General features: G+C 37.8%; 1 protein-coding gene across 3 annotated transcripts in view; it reads left to right on the top strand.

Moving 5' to 3' along the window:
• Positions 1 to 13991, top strand: part of SLC7A11 (solute carrier family 7 member 11) — a 75759-nt gene extending 61768 nt beyond the window's left edge. For all 3 annotated transcript variants that reach the window (XM_032412860.1, XM_032412859.1, XM_032412858.1), the window contains 2 exons: positions 419 to 596; positions 12080 to 13991. In XM_032412860.1, coding sequence (XP_032268751.1) covers positions 419 to 596; positions 12080 to 12147 — 246 coding nt within the window. In that variant the 3' untranslated portion in view covers positions 12148 to 13991. The remainder of the gene's footprint in view (positions 1 to 418; positions 597 to 12079) is intronic.
• Positions 13992 to 14947: the final 956 nt, after the last annotated feature.

Below are 14947 nucleotides of genomic sequence, written 5' to 3'. Positions count from 1 at the left end.
TATGCACTGAAAGGCTTTAACATGTAACAAGCAGCCGTTGCTCTTGACTCTACATTAAAGCAGATTCTAATCATAATTATCAAAGAGCCAACCTTTTAAAATCAAAAACATAAATCATAATGGTACTTATCTAGTCAAACCATTCAAACAAAACATCTCTAATGAAACATACTTATTTATCCTCAGGTTTTATTCTATTCAAAGATTTAAAAAAAAAAAATTTAGGGGAGTATGTTTGCTACATTCTCTGCGCCCTATCAAAGTTGCTGTTAAGGTAAAGGTAGGATGGTGCCGGTCACCTGCTCACATGACCAGTGGGGATCATCCGATCCTATGACTGATGTGCTCCTCTTGAACCCATCTTCTGTCTCTAGAACTGTTTGAAGTGATTTTTTTTTTTTCCTGTGCTGTGTTCCAGGTGCCGCTGTTCATCCCAGCATTGTTTTCCTTCACGTGTTTCTTCATGGTTGCCCTTTCCCTGTATTCGGACCCATTTAGTACAGGGATTGGCTTCATCATTACTCTGACTGGGGTTCCTGCATACTATCTCTTTATCATATGGGACAAGAAACCCAAGTGGTTTAGAAGAATGTCAGGTAAGACTTTTACACAATTTCAGGACCTCTTGAGGGACCATGTTGTGGAAAACCCATCTATTTGTACACCCACACCCCTTAAAGTTTAAAAATATAAGTAAGACAATTGCTAGTTTAAATACGTTATTGCATTTTAATTAGAACTAGGAGAAGAAAAAGCAGGAAGGATGTTTAGGGTACAGCCACTCAATCCTTTCAGGATATTTAGCTTGGGCTGCTCTAATCACTTCTTAAGAGAATAGTTTTTTTTAGATAGAATTTTATTAGCAGTTCTATAAATGACCTAATTGCTTTCCTGAATCCCTTACTAACCTAATTATTTTTTATTCTGGATTGAACTCAGTTTATTGGTTCTATATCATAACATGCTACTTGCTGAGTGATATGAGATTTGGTAGGGAGTGAGATAGAGACCCACAAAGGTCCTAAATATGATTATGACACAACCCTATTTAATAGGCATGGCAGTTCACAGAAGGGTCATAAGAACAGCAGGAACAATGAAGAGAAGAATAACAACTCATATTTATTGTGTGATTTCTGTGTGTTAGCCCATATATGACCTTATTTAATCTGTATAACAATCTTCTGAGGTAAGAAAAGTTCTCATCCCTATTTTGTAGATTTTGAGTTATACCGTGGAAGAATTCATGTGACTTGTTTCAAGTCATGCAGATATTAGGTAGACCAGCTAGAATTCAAACTCAAGTAGTGTTGTATTTCATAAAAATCATCCTGGGTATAGTGAAGATGGATTAGAGAGGGTCAAGGCTGAAGAGACTCAAGACTGGTAGTTACCACATTAACCCCGTACAAGGATTAAGAAGGGTCTGAACATGGACAATGCTGGCAGGGTCTAAGAGAAAGTGGAAGCTGTTAAAGAGGAAAAACCCAGAGGGCTTGGTGACCAGGTGAGTTGGGGAAAGAGGAAATATAGGCTATGAGTAGGTAGGAAGGGTGCTTAGGAGCAGCCTCTGTGGGGAACCTACCCCTCTGTCAGGGGCTCAGCTGCGTGAGGCCTTTCCCCTCACACATCATCTCATTCCATCTTCCACAAGCTCCCTGTGAGAGATAATGTTTGTTATTCCCATACCCGGTGGGAAACCAGGATTCAGGCAGGTAGAGGACTTATCTTTGAGTGTACAGATTTTAAACCATTGAGCTAGGATTTGAACGCACATCTGCTGGACTTCAAAGTCCATGCTCTTTCTCCAGTAGGTGCTTGGGGGACAAGAGCAAAGTAAAAACATGTAGCCAGAGAAACAGCCATGTTCTGGCTGGTGAGTTTGGTGAGTTTAGTGAGTTTAGAAAACAGCTATTGTTCTTGTCCTTTATTTTAATTTACTTCTTTAACCATAATTAATTTTTAAAGGCCCAGTAAGAGGTTCAGGGAGATTTCTGATATTTCTGGTAAAATTGTTAATAAATAATGTCAGTGTTACTAAAACTAAAAAACAAAAAACCCCGAAATATGTATACATATTGGCTCTCCAGTGTGCTACACAAACTCATTTAGAAGTCAGCCATTTAAAATAGACTTTTGCTACTACTCTTTATTAGCTTTTAATTGGTATTTGGTATCTTTAGACCTTATGCTACGATTTATATCTGAATTTTGTTTTCTAGCCAGCAACACTTAACTCCCTGAAGAGGCATTACTCTAAAAGTTGGGTTCCTTAAGGCTAACACGGGCACACTGATTGTCTGGCAGGGTATTTAATCTCTATTTCCTGTTAGATCACACTAGTTTTCTGCGGAATATTTTTAGTTACATTTTCTCTGTTGTAGGCAATAAAAATAGAGGCTTTCCTGAAAAGAAAAAAAAAAAGAATCTTGTTAAGCAAACTACCCTTAGGATTGCTGTCCTCATTACCAATGTTTGGGACAGATTAGCGTTCATCATTGCGAGGCCTGTGTCTGTCTCAGATCCTGGCCAGAGACAGTTCAAACCCCCAAGAGCCATGGGAAAGCAGGCAAATTGAGGAAGAGCGAGCTAGTAGCCCTAGAGTTGGACGATGATGAGGGAGAGCATGTTGAGAGAGTGCCGATTCTGTGCCTTCTCTGCGTAGTAGGCATTGCGCTCCTGCAGTTGGGAGGCAGCCAACTCTAAACATCCTTTCCCCTCGCTACCATGTACATATTTTGCACCATTTCTTTGTCAGTTTTCACACTTGATCCTTCTTTGATGGTTTTCCATGGTTATGTGATTTTGAAGTTTTTTGTTATTTTTCTGTCTCTAATGATGTTTCAGACATCTCCAAGGATTCCAAATTTAGTGTAGCCATTTGTGAAAGCAGCCGTGATGCGGTAGTCCCATGATGGTTATTTGGATCTCATAAATGCCATTAAGTCTTACCAAGGAGCATGGCAATTCTGCCTTTAAACTGCGGGCCTTGTAACCCTTTATCTTTATAGCCGCCTTGAAAGTAAGTAGCAAAAAACAACAGTCCTCCATAATTTTGTTTGATTTTCTTCTTAGGCAGCATTCTTGTAGTAAAATAAAGAAAATTCATAATATTTATTGCTGCAATAGCAAGTAGTTTCCTAGCGTTTGGCCAAAACAAAACTCTCATACATAGACACACAAACAGCGGAGTCCTGGCCACCACCTTGCCTCTTTTCCCAACCGCCTCCTTGTTAGGAAAAAGCTCAGTGTGAACTTGGAGAGCTTCATGTCAGATTTTTGTTGTTGTTGTTGTTGGGTAACATTCTCTAGACTTTCTATTATCATTTATTTTCACCCTGATATACATGAACGGGTTAGCCTTCTGAAATGATAGTTGATCTCAATACATCTTACCTTAGGTGCTTTCACAGACTATGTGAGGTGACTGAACAGCCTTCAGGAAATGGTGAAAAGCTGCTTGGTACAGATGGCCAGGAATGTTCAGAACCTGAGGATCTGAGATTTTCAGAGATTTGATGAATTTCTCTGGCCACAGGATGCCAGTATTGAACCACAGTTTGTTTGATAGCATTCCTAGGGTGAAAAGAAAATGTGCTCTTAAGGGAATAGTCAGATACACAGAACACATTTTTCTGCAATCTCTGACAGAGTAGTGAATTTTTCTGGGTATTTACTTATTTATTTATAGAAACATGAGCTTCTCACCCAAGGAAAATGGGGCAGACACCCCACTGACATACTCACTATACATGGGGGTAGCTAGACCTGGCAAGCTCTGGCGAGGGCTTGCAGTAGCTTTTGGCTTGGCTGCCTCTGTTCATCAGCCAGACTGTGTCGCACCTGAGATGAGTGGGATGACTGGAAGCTGGTCCCTCTTGCTAAAGCAAGATATGGAGGACAGCTGCATTTAGGCAACATCTTTGAGTACAAAGAATCATACTGGGGAGCACCAGCAAAATGATCATAGTCCATCTCTGTAGACAATGACTTTGCAATTCTGGGGTCCTAAAAGCATTATGCTGCTTACGGTGTATCATTGGTAACTTAGCTTCTGATACCTCACTGAAAGCTCCTTAATGCGTTTGACTGGCTCTTCACGAAGTCTGCAGGCTGATATTTTAAATTAGTTAAGCTTGCCTACATCTCTTAGGGGCCTAAACCATCTTCATTGTAAGGATAAAATGAGACCATACATGTGAAAAGGTTTGGCAGCCTTTATAAAAAAACACATACTATTATTTTCATTATGACTTGTGGGGGGAAGATTGGTTTTGTGCTAATACTTCACAGACTTACTCAGCTTTGGCTGTAGATCCCATGCTTGTACCAAGCGTGGTTGGGTAAATCAGATTTTGCAAGGTCAGTTGTTGTTTCAGCTGATTTCAAAAACTACTTTACTACTGAAAAGTAAAACTAAAATTACTGCAATTGCTATTTGCTCTTGTAACTTGCAGTTACTGAAAACACCAAGTATAGACTCATTGGCTCAACTTTATTTAAAAGAATAGTATCATGGAGGGGCTCCTGGGTGGCTCAGTCGATTAAGTATCTGTCTTCGGCTCAGGTCATGATCCCAGAGTCCTGGGATCGAGCCCTGTGTGTGCTCCCTGCTCATTGGGGAGTCTGCTTCTTGCTCTCCCTCTGCCCCTCCCCCTGCTTATGCTCTCTCTCTCACACTCTCTCTCAAGTAAATAAAATCTATAAAATATATATATGTAGGGGCGCCTGGGTGGCTCAGTCATTAAGCGTCTGCCTTCGGCTCAGGTCATGATCCCAGGGCCCTGGGATCGAGTCCCACATCGGGCTCCCTGCTCGGCAGGAAGCCTGCTTCTCGCCCTCCCACTCCCCCTGCTTGTGTTCCTGCTCTCGCTATCTCTTTCTCTGTCAAATAAATAAATAAAATCTTTAAAAAATAAAAATAAAAAATATATATGTAAAAAAGAAGAGTATCATGGAGTTGATTATCCCCAAAGTCAAAAGGCTTATATGAGCACAGGTGCAGTTGAATACTACATGTGCCGCAGTTCTCCTGGGCAAGCAGGAAGCTTCCACAGAGGCTTATTTGGGTCTGCTGAGTACTCCTATCTGACCCCATTGCTGTAGATGACCTAGAAGGAAAAGCTGGTGTAGTTCCAACAGCTTACTCATGGCCAAAATCAGTCACTCTAGCCAAACCTCCATTATGATAATTATTCAAATCTTGGGATCCCAAGAGAGAACATAGAAAAGTCATAGGAGAGAATGTAATAGGACTGATTGAACATGGAAGAAGAGAATGGGTGTGCAGAACCAGAAAACAGATTCTTTGGCTCCATATGTGCTGCTGAATAGAAGATCTAAATTGAGTTTTCAGAAAGGAGAATGTCATACAAGCAAAGCATCAAGATCTCTAAGTTGCTCTCTTTTTCTCTGGAACTGATGCAGTATTGTGACATGGGTAAGTAAGACGTCTAAGAAAGCAAAGGGCTGGGGGTCCCAGAATACAGAAACAGACTTCCGGAAAAGGCTTTTGTTCAGAAGATACATGCCTGAATAGTCACACACACACACACACACACACACACACACACACACACACTCAAAAGTCAGCCATTGTAGGGATTAGTTCAGGGAGGAAGAGATGGAGAGGATATAAATTTAACCCCAATGCTTTGCAATCCAGCATTGTAGATGCCTAAAATCTCTTACTGTTTCAACCTATCAGATAGCCCTGTCTCCTTCTCTGCTTACAAAAGCCATATATCCCATACTATTGATACTTACTTTTCCACAGTCTATTTTTCTCAGATAATTTTACCACTTCCCTTTTCTGTAAACATGGACTTTTATTACTCTTGAGCACTCCCTTGTATTCCACATATATATCTCAGTGTAGAGTGGGCTGTAACAAATATAATTTATTCAAGAAAGATTTACATGGAGTTTATCATTTGCCAGAACTGTGCTGAGCTCTTGATAATTAATGTATATTATAAAAATCAGTGTGTGGAGAAAAACAACTTTGGGGAACTCTGTTATAAAGCAACGGATGAAAAATATATCTTTTTTAGTGACGTGAAATACTGCTTGAAAGGGACTATTACAGGTGACAAGTCATGAAAGAGGAGAAACATTGCATGTCTGGATGAGAGACGATGTGGGTCTGAAACTGTCAAGAAGATAAGCTCCAGAGGTTCCAGGATCAGTAACAGTTTAAAGAGATTCTGTAGGGATCGATTACAAAGATAAGAGATGAACAAGAATGAATACCCTGGGAAACTAGCATCGCAGAGTTCTAGGACTGCCAAGATAAAATGACCTTAGAAATCATCCAGCCCACTGGTTTCTATATTTTAGTGTCTAGCAGAATCACAGATTTCTGGGCCCCGCCTTCAGTTTCCAATTTAGTAGGTCTGGGATAGCACTTTGAAAAGTTGCGTTTCTGATAACTCAGGCTATGCTAGTGTTCCCAGTCCAGGGATCACACTTTGAGAACTACTTTCTAGTCCAAGTCCCTTCTTCTTTTTTTAGTTATCTTTTTTATTGAGATATAATTTACATTATGACATTATATAAGTTTAAGGTGTATAATGTGTTGGTTTGATATATTTGTATATTGCAATATGATTACTACACTAGCATTAGTTAACACCTTTTATAATGTCATGTATTTATCATTTCTTTTTGGTTCAGATTTAGTCTCTTAGCAATTTTTGTAATTTATTGTACTGTTGACTATAATCACTATGTTGTGCATTAGATCTCCATAACTAAGTTTGTACCCTTAAACAACATCTCCCCAATTTCCTAACCCTCTAGTCCCTGGTAAATATCATTCTACTCTGTATTTTAACAAGTTCATTTTTTTTTGGATTCTGTAATGTAAGTGATATTATACAGTATTTGTCTTTCTCTGTCTGACTCATCCCACTTAGCATAATGTTGTTGCAAATGGCAGGATTTCCTTTTTCCCATGGCTGAATATATTCCATAATCCATCTTCTTTATCCATTTTTCTGTTGATGAACACTTAGGTTGTTTCCATATCTTGGCTATTGTGAGTAATGTTGCAATCAACATAGGTGTGAAGATAATCCTTTGAGATACTGACTTCAACTTCTTTGCACACATAACCAGGAATAGGATTGCTGGATCATAGGTAGTTCAATTTTTACTTTTTTGAGGAACTGCCATTATGTTTTCCATAATGGTTATACCAATTTACATTCCCACCAATAGTGTATAAGGGTTCCCTTTCCTTCACATCCCCACCAATATTTGTTATCTCTTGTGTTTTTGATAAAAGCCATCCTAACAGGTGTAAAGTAATATCACATTATGGTTTTGATTTGCATTTCCCTGGTAATTACTGACGTTGAACACCTTTTCATATACCTGTTGGCCATTTGTAGGTCTTCTTTGAAAAAATATCTATTCAGATTTTGGCTCATTTTTAATTGGATTATTTTCTTTTTTTGCTATTAAGTTGTCTGAGTTCTTTATGTATTTTGGTTATGAGTCCCTTATCAGACATGATTTGTGAATGTTTTCTCCCATTCAGTAGGTTATTTTTTCAATTTGTTGATTGTTTCCTTTGCTGTGCAGAGCTGTCTAGTTTAATATAGTCACACTTGTTTATTTTAGTGTTTATTGCCTGTGCTTTTGGTGACTTATCCAAGAAGTCATTGCCTAGACCAATGTCAAGGATCTTTCCCCCTATATTTTCTTCTAGGAATTTTATGATCTCAGGTCTTACATTTAAATCTTTGATCCATTTTGAGTTAATTTTTGTGAATGATGTAAGGTTGAGGTCCAAGCTAAGGTTTCATTCTTATGTATGTGGATTTATGTATATAGGCTCTCTATTCCATTCCTGTATGTGCCTCTTTTTATGCCAGTATACTGTTTTGATTACTGTAACTTTGTAATATGGCTTGAAATCAAGTATTGCAATGCCTCCCACTTAGTTCTTCTTTCTCAGGATTTCTTTGGCTATTCAGGGTCTTTTGGGATTCCAAACTAATTTTAGGATAGTTTTTCCTATTTCTGTGAAAAATGTCATTGGAATTTTGATTGGGATTGCACTGAATCTGTAGATCACTTTGGGTCATATGGACATTTTCACAATATTAATTCTTCCAATTTAGGAACATGAGATATGTTTCCATTTATTTGTGTCTTCTTCAGTCTCTTTCATCAATGTCTTATAATTGTCAGAACACAGGTCTTTCACCCCTTGGTTAAATTTATTCCTAAGTATTTTATTGTTTTCGATGCTATTGTAAAGGGAATTCCTTTCTTAATTTCTCTTTCAGATAATTTGTTGTTACTCTATAGAAATGCAACTGATTTCTATATGTTGATTTTGTATCCTGCAATTTTACTGAATTCATGTAATAGTTAAAACAGTTTTTTTTAGTTGAGTCTTTAGGGTTTTCTGAATATGAGATCACCCATCTGTGAACAGAGATCAGTTTACTTCTTTCTTTCTGATATGAGTGCCATTTATTTCTTTTTCTTGCTTAATTGCTCTGGCTAGGACTTCCAGTATATGTTTCATGCATCCTTGCATCCCAGAACTAAATCCCACTTGACCATAGGTAAATGATCCTTTTATTGTGTTGTTGAATTTTACTTGCTAATATTTTTGAGAATTTTTGCATCTATATTCATCAGGAATATCAGTCTATGATATTCTTTTCTTATAATGTCTTTGTCTGACTTTGGTGTCAGCATAATGCTGGCCTCATAAAATGAGTTTGGGAGTGTTCCTTTCTTTAGAATTTTTTTGGAACAGTTTGAGAAGGATTCATGTTAATACTTCCTTGAAGGTTTGCTAGAATTTACCAGTGCAAACCATCTATTTCTAGGCTTTTCTGTGTTGGGAGGTTTTTGTTACTGATTGAATCACCTTACTTGATATTGGTTTATTGAGATTCTACTTCTTCCTGATTTAATCTTGGGAGAGCATATGTTTCTAGGATTTATCCATTTATTCTAGGTTATTCAGTTTGTTGGCATATAAGTGTTCGTAGAAGTCTCTCATAATCCTTTGTATTTCTGTGGTATCAGTTGTAATGTCTCCTCTTTTTTTTTTTTTTTTTTTGAAAGGGGGACACAGAGAGAGAAAGGGCTGGTGGAGGGGCAGAAGGAGAGGGAGACAGAGAATCTTAAGTAGGCTGCATGACCAGTGTGGAGTCCGATGTGGGGCTCCATCTCACCACCCTGAGATCATGATCTGAGCTGAAATCAAGAGTTGGATGCTTAACTGACTGAGCCACTCAAACACCCCTCCTCTTTCTTTTGATTTTACTTTTTGAATCCTCTTCTTAGTTAATGTAGATAAAGGTTTATCTATTCAAATAATCAGTTCTTAATTTCATTGCTTTTGTTCTGTTGTTTTTCTGTCTCTATTTCTTTTAATTCTGCTCTGATCAAAATGAGAGTATTTTGAATTTGACTATATATTCATCCTCACCAGTGAATTTTCTACTTTCCTATGTTTTCATGTTACTTTCTCTCTCTATATATATAATTTATCTTGAAGAACTCTCTTTAGCATTTCTTGTAGGCAGGTCTATTGGCTTTAAGTTCCCTCAGCTTTTGTTTGTCTGGGAAAGTCTTTACCTCTCCTTTATTTCCTAATGACAGCTTTTCTGGATAAAATATTCTTGGTTGATGGCAGTTTTTTTGTTTTGTTTTGTTTTGTTTTCTTTGAGCCCTTTGAATATATAATCCCATTCCCTGCAGGTTTTCTGCTGAGAAATCTGCTGATAGCCGTACTGGGATCTTTTTGCCCATGGGAGGCAGCTCTAGCTAAGCAGTCCCTCCTTGGCACCTGGTCAGTCATGTTGACACTCAGAGCCCTCAGAGCAGAATTGGAGCTGGCATCCTAGGCTCAGGTGCATGTGGAACTATCACAGTGCCTAGATCCTGGGGCATAGATGTGCTGGCTGTGGCTCTGGCACTAATGTCTAGAGTGTGGGAATATGCAGATATCCCATGTAACTGGTACCTGGGTCTCAAAGACTCACCACTGTGACTTGTGCTGCTCGGAGGGAATGCAGCAGTGGCAAGAGTCCTGTAATAACAAGATGTGATGGTAGCACAGCCTGAGGATGTGGGTGAAAGTTTCAATTCTGGCACCAGTACACTCACAAGATAGCAACAGCACAACTCTGGTAGTAGTCTGTTTAAGGTACGTGTAGGGCTCCAGGGATCTGGGCACAGGGCAGTGGCCGCACTGCCCTGGCAATGACATTCTGGAGCTGCAACCCAGGACCTGGGGGGTAGGGTTAAGGGCAGCAGTAGCCTTGTCCCAGCAGTGATGGGTCAGAACCCCAACATGAAACTTGAGGGGTGGGGCTCTGGGTAGTGTCAGTGCCCCTAGCAATGATGGGTCAGAGCTGTGACCTGGAACCCATAGGACAGGGATCAGGGCAGCAAGAGCCCATCTCAGCAATGACAGCTCAGAGTCTTGACCTGGGATGGGGGTTCTCGGAGCAGTAGCAGCACAGCCCTGATAATGGTAGCCAAAGTGTGACTCGAGACACAGGAAGTGAGTGACTCTTAGGGTAGTGGCAGTGCCCCTGGCAATGATGAGTCCGAGCCAGGACCTAGAACCCAGGAGTAGGAGTCAGAACAGTAAGAGACTGTCTCAGCAATTATAGTTCAGAGTCTTGACCTGGGAAAGTTGTCGGAGGAGGGCTCAGGGCAACAGCACAGTCCCAAAAATGACAGTCAACAAGTAACTTGGGACCCTGAGGGCAGGGCTTAAGTGGGGAGAGGTTGCCTCAGTAATTATGGGACAAAGCCCCAGTCTGGGGCTGGAGTGGGCAAAGAACTTTGGCAGCTCCAGTCTTGTGTGTGGTGATGTGCTGTAGCCCCCAGTCCTTAAGAGTGGGCATATCAACAACCAAGACCCCCAAGGGTAAATCTCACCTCAGCAACAGCCCCAGCCTCTGGGAGCAGATGCAGAGTGGGGGCGCTGCAGGCTGCTTCATCAGCTGACACCAGTGTCATTGGGGAGGACCGTGGGAGAACTCGGTAGCAAAAGCTGCAAACATCCACAACACCGAGGCTTGCTGGGGTCTTTCAGCTTCTGACTGGGGGATGGGATGATGCAGGCAAAATGCTTTCTTTACTTTTCTATGCAGACATCCTCAATTTTTTAGCTCTGCCAGACTTTTGCCCCCTTTTCTTTGTTGTTTAGAAATTTCCCTGATTTGTTTTCTTCAGTTTATAGCTGTTTATTTATTGTTCTTGGGGTACTTTTTGGTTCCCTTGTTTTGTTTTGTTTTGTTTTTGTTTTTGTTTTTGTTTTTTGGTGGGAGGCAAGTGTTGGGACCCCCTAGCCCTCCATCTTGCTGGTGGCACTCCCAAATCCCTCATTCTGCAGATGAGGTAATAAGGCCCTGGGACATAACATGTTTTACTCAGTAATATTACATGTTTTTTTTTTTTTTTTTTTAAGATTTTATTTATTTATTTGACAGAGAGAGACACAGCGAGAGAGGGAACACAAGCAGGGGGAGTGAGAGAGGGAGAAGCAGGCTTCCTGGTGAGCAGGGAGCCCGATGTGGGGCCCGATCCCAGGACCCTGGGATCATGACCTGAGCCAAAGGCAGACGCTTAATGACTGATTCACCCAGGTGCCCCAATATGCTACATGTTTAAGACTGGACATTATAGTATGAGTCTTTTGATTTTTCTGAGGAATTGGTTGTAATCTCATAGGTACTAAAACAACAAACCAATTTTAAACCGAATATGAAGTGTATTTTTGAACATTTATTTATATCTTGGTTCTATTGCCTCAAAATATTTTCAGCCTCCTGGTTTATGAATAAAAATTCCTATTTGAATACAAAATATTAATGTATTCTTGCTGAGAAGCCATCATGGGAAGTTACAGAAGTGACAAATAAATTAATTGAGCATGATGGGATTTTAATGAAGTAAATAATTCTTGAAAGTGCTCTATGAAATATGCGGTTGTGTGTTTTCAGTATTCAACCCCAAATAATTCACATTTTGCTGTTTTTACGCATTTCTGAGTTCTGTGCATTTTTAATTTCTCTTCTTTATTTCTTTGTAGACAGAATAACCAGAACATTACAAATAATACTGGAAGTTGTACCAGAAGAAGATTGTCATAAATTATGAATTAATGCATTTGAAATCTTGGCAATCTATGCTTGGCCTTGTTTCTGCCCAAAGGGCTGAAACAAAATGTGGATCTTCACTTCATTTTATGAAAATCCAGAAGATTGCAACTTTGGTGATGGACTAAAGGAATCGGTTATTGCTATTCATATCTTTTAGTGTGTTCAAGTTGGTTTCTAAGAAATTTAGTTATAACTCCTTGTAGTTATTGAAAGCAGATATGCTATGCAAGTATTCCATGAGTTCACATGATTTTGGAATTCCTGATACCTACATGAAGTTAGAGGAAATAGACTACCGAATGAACAATTACTTTAGTGGTCCATATAACATATCTAATCATGAACACCGAGATGTTTTCTGTATATATGGCTTTTATAGAAACAATTTTTATATACCGTAGATGACTATACTGTGAAAAGTGTTTTCTACTCTTCTGGGGCAGGGGAACCATACATCATCATTATGGACTGAGGAAAGAAAGAAATTTATTTTATGTTGGCATTGCATTGCTTCCCCTTAGATACCAACTTAGATATCACTCTATCTTTTAGTGCGTTATTCCCAGAGCATTTTGAACAAAGGACAGAGGGGATATGCCTAATTTTAATGAATACATTAAAGAAGAGTTTCCAGGGGCTATTGTTTGTGAGAAAAATACAGGAATTATATCTAAAAATTTTCGATAATTGATTATGTTAAGATTTTTTTTTCACTCATTATCAGGAAGCACCACAGTTATGGGCCACTTTGTTTTCGTGGAAGCCCACTTGATCAGGAAAGGATGTAACATCTTTTTTAGAGCAAAGCAATAGTCAGTTTGTTATTAAAGGCTCTTAAGGACAATCATTTGTTTCACTAATAATTTACCCCTTGGTAATATAGCTAAAAATATGCATTTTTAAATCTTCAAATTGCAATGTCCATATAAGACAGAAATCAACAAGAAAGAGAATACCCAAAATATTATGCCCAACCCTATAATCATATCTATATGCAATTTTTTAATCTCATAGCTATTTTTATATGGTGATAAATTTTGACAGTTTGTACATTTCCTTTATATATTTTATATTCTGTTAAAATATCTCTTCAGATGAAACTGTCCAGATTAATTAGGAAAAGGCATATATTTACATAAAAATTGAGGAAGAAATGTCACTGCTAAATAAGATTTACAACTGATGTTTCTAAAATTTTCCACTTCTTTATCTCAGCTTTGTCAGTAATTTCCTCACCTTAATTATCATTCAACTTGCAAAAGAGATAACTGATAACAAATTCACTGAAAGAAGGAGAAACTGTATGTGTATTCAGATAGGTGTTTTTATGCAAGGTTTAGAAAATATTGTGGAATTTTCATATAGTGTAATATAATGATGGAATGTGTAAACTATTACTTACATACATCCAAGATTAAATAGTCATACGAGAGTATGTTTCATCCTCTAATTTTAAAAGTAACAATTTTTGAAACAACTGCACTGATTAAAATCGTTAAGAGCTGATATAGGTTCATAGAAAATTGACCGAAGTAGAAATGATGATTTATAATTTGAGGCAATTCCAATTCACTAATTTCAGTTTTTGCTCTTGATAACATTTAATACACATCCAAGATTGATATTATTTTCGGCCAAACCTGGTGTTTGGGTCTCTAAGTGAATTTATAAAAATTCCTTCCTTTTTCTCTTACCATCTGGTTTTCAAATTTGATCTGTAGTCTCTGCTTCTTATATCCATTTGTCTGTATCTCATGCCATTCTGTTGTTGCTGAGGTAAAAAAAAAATAGATTGTCTTTATATTCCTTTTTTTTTTTTTTTAACAGTCTAGGCCCATGTAATATAAACCAGCAAACTCTTCTTAAGGGTTTTTGTGGGGTTTGTTTGTTTTTTTGTTTGTTTGTTTTGTCTAATGAAAAAAAATGGTAAAATCTCATGGAGAGGTTTACATAGTTCTTGATTATTCCTGAGAGTAATGTGCTTATAACTACAGTGGCAGATAGGTCTCATTTTATTTCTTTATTTTTTGTTTTAATTTCTCTTTAAATATAACATTATAAAAGCTAACTAGGATACATTCTCATATTTTTTCCATCATTTTCAAAAATGATTTTTGCATTGTTAAATTTCTGATGCTACCGTAATACCACTTTTAGCCAGACAGAGAGTCAGTCAGTAATTTATTTTAAAGTAATAAAGATTAAGTTGTACTTCAGCTTATTTTTAGGATACATCGTGACAAGATGCAGAGTTTCTATAATCAGGAAATCAGTATTCATAATTTTTATTCAGATGGTATCACATCAAACCAATTCTATTTGAAAACTCTCCTGAACACTAATATATATATTTTTATTTATACTAAGTAAAATTTTTTCTCATATATTTAAAATTATATATAGAGAGAATTATATATAAACCATTACAATATACTTGCACCAGTGTGGATATTCAAATGTTTATATACATATTATGAGTTTATTATAACACAAAATGTAAAAGTGGCCAATACAGTTTAAGACAACTAATATATTATTTTCAAATGTGCTACTTTTTGGGTTACATGGAGTCTCAAGTATTTAATTGCGGATTAAACAGATTAGTAAAGACTTCCAAAGTTAAAACAATTTGATTAAAAAATGAACTGATTCTCCTTACACAATAGGAATATTTCAGTAAATGTTTTTGACTCACTTTTAAAAATGTTAGGTTATTTTTCTGAGATATTTCTTTGATCAGTTGAGGAAAACTAGACTACTATGAATGTTTAGGTCAGCTGGAAGTAGATCTTGTTCTT

The sequence above is a fragment of the Phoca vitulina genome, unplaced genomic scaffold (assembly GCF_004348235.1).
Source record: "Phoca vitulina isolate PV1807 unplaced genomic scaffold, GSC_HSeal_1.0 scaffold14, whole genome shotgun sequence".
NCBI lineage: Eukaryota > Metazoa > Chordata > Mammalia > Carnivora > Phocidae > Phoca > Phoca vitulina.
This window is presented reverse-complemented; position numbering and strand designations above follow the sequence as displayed.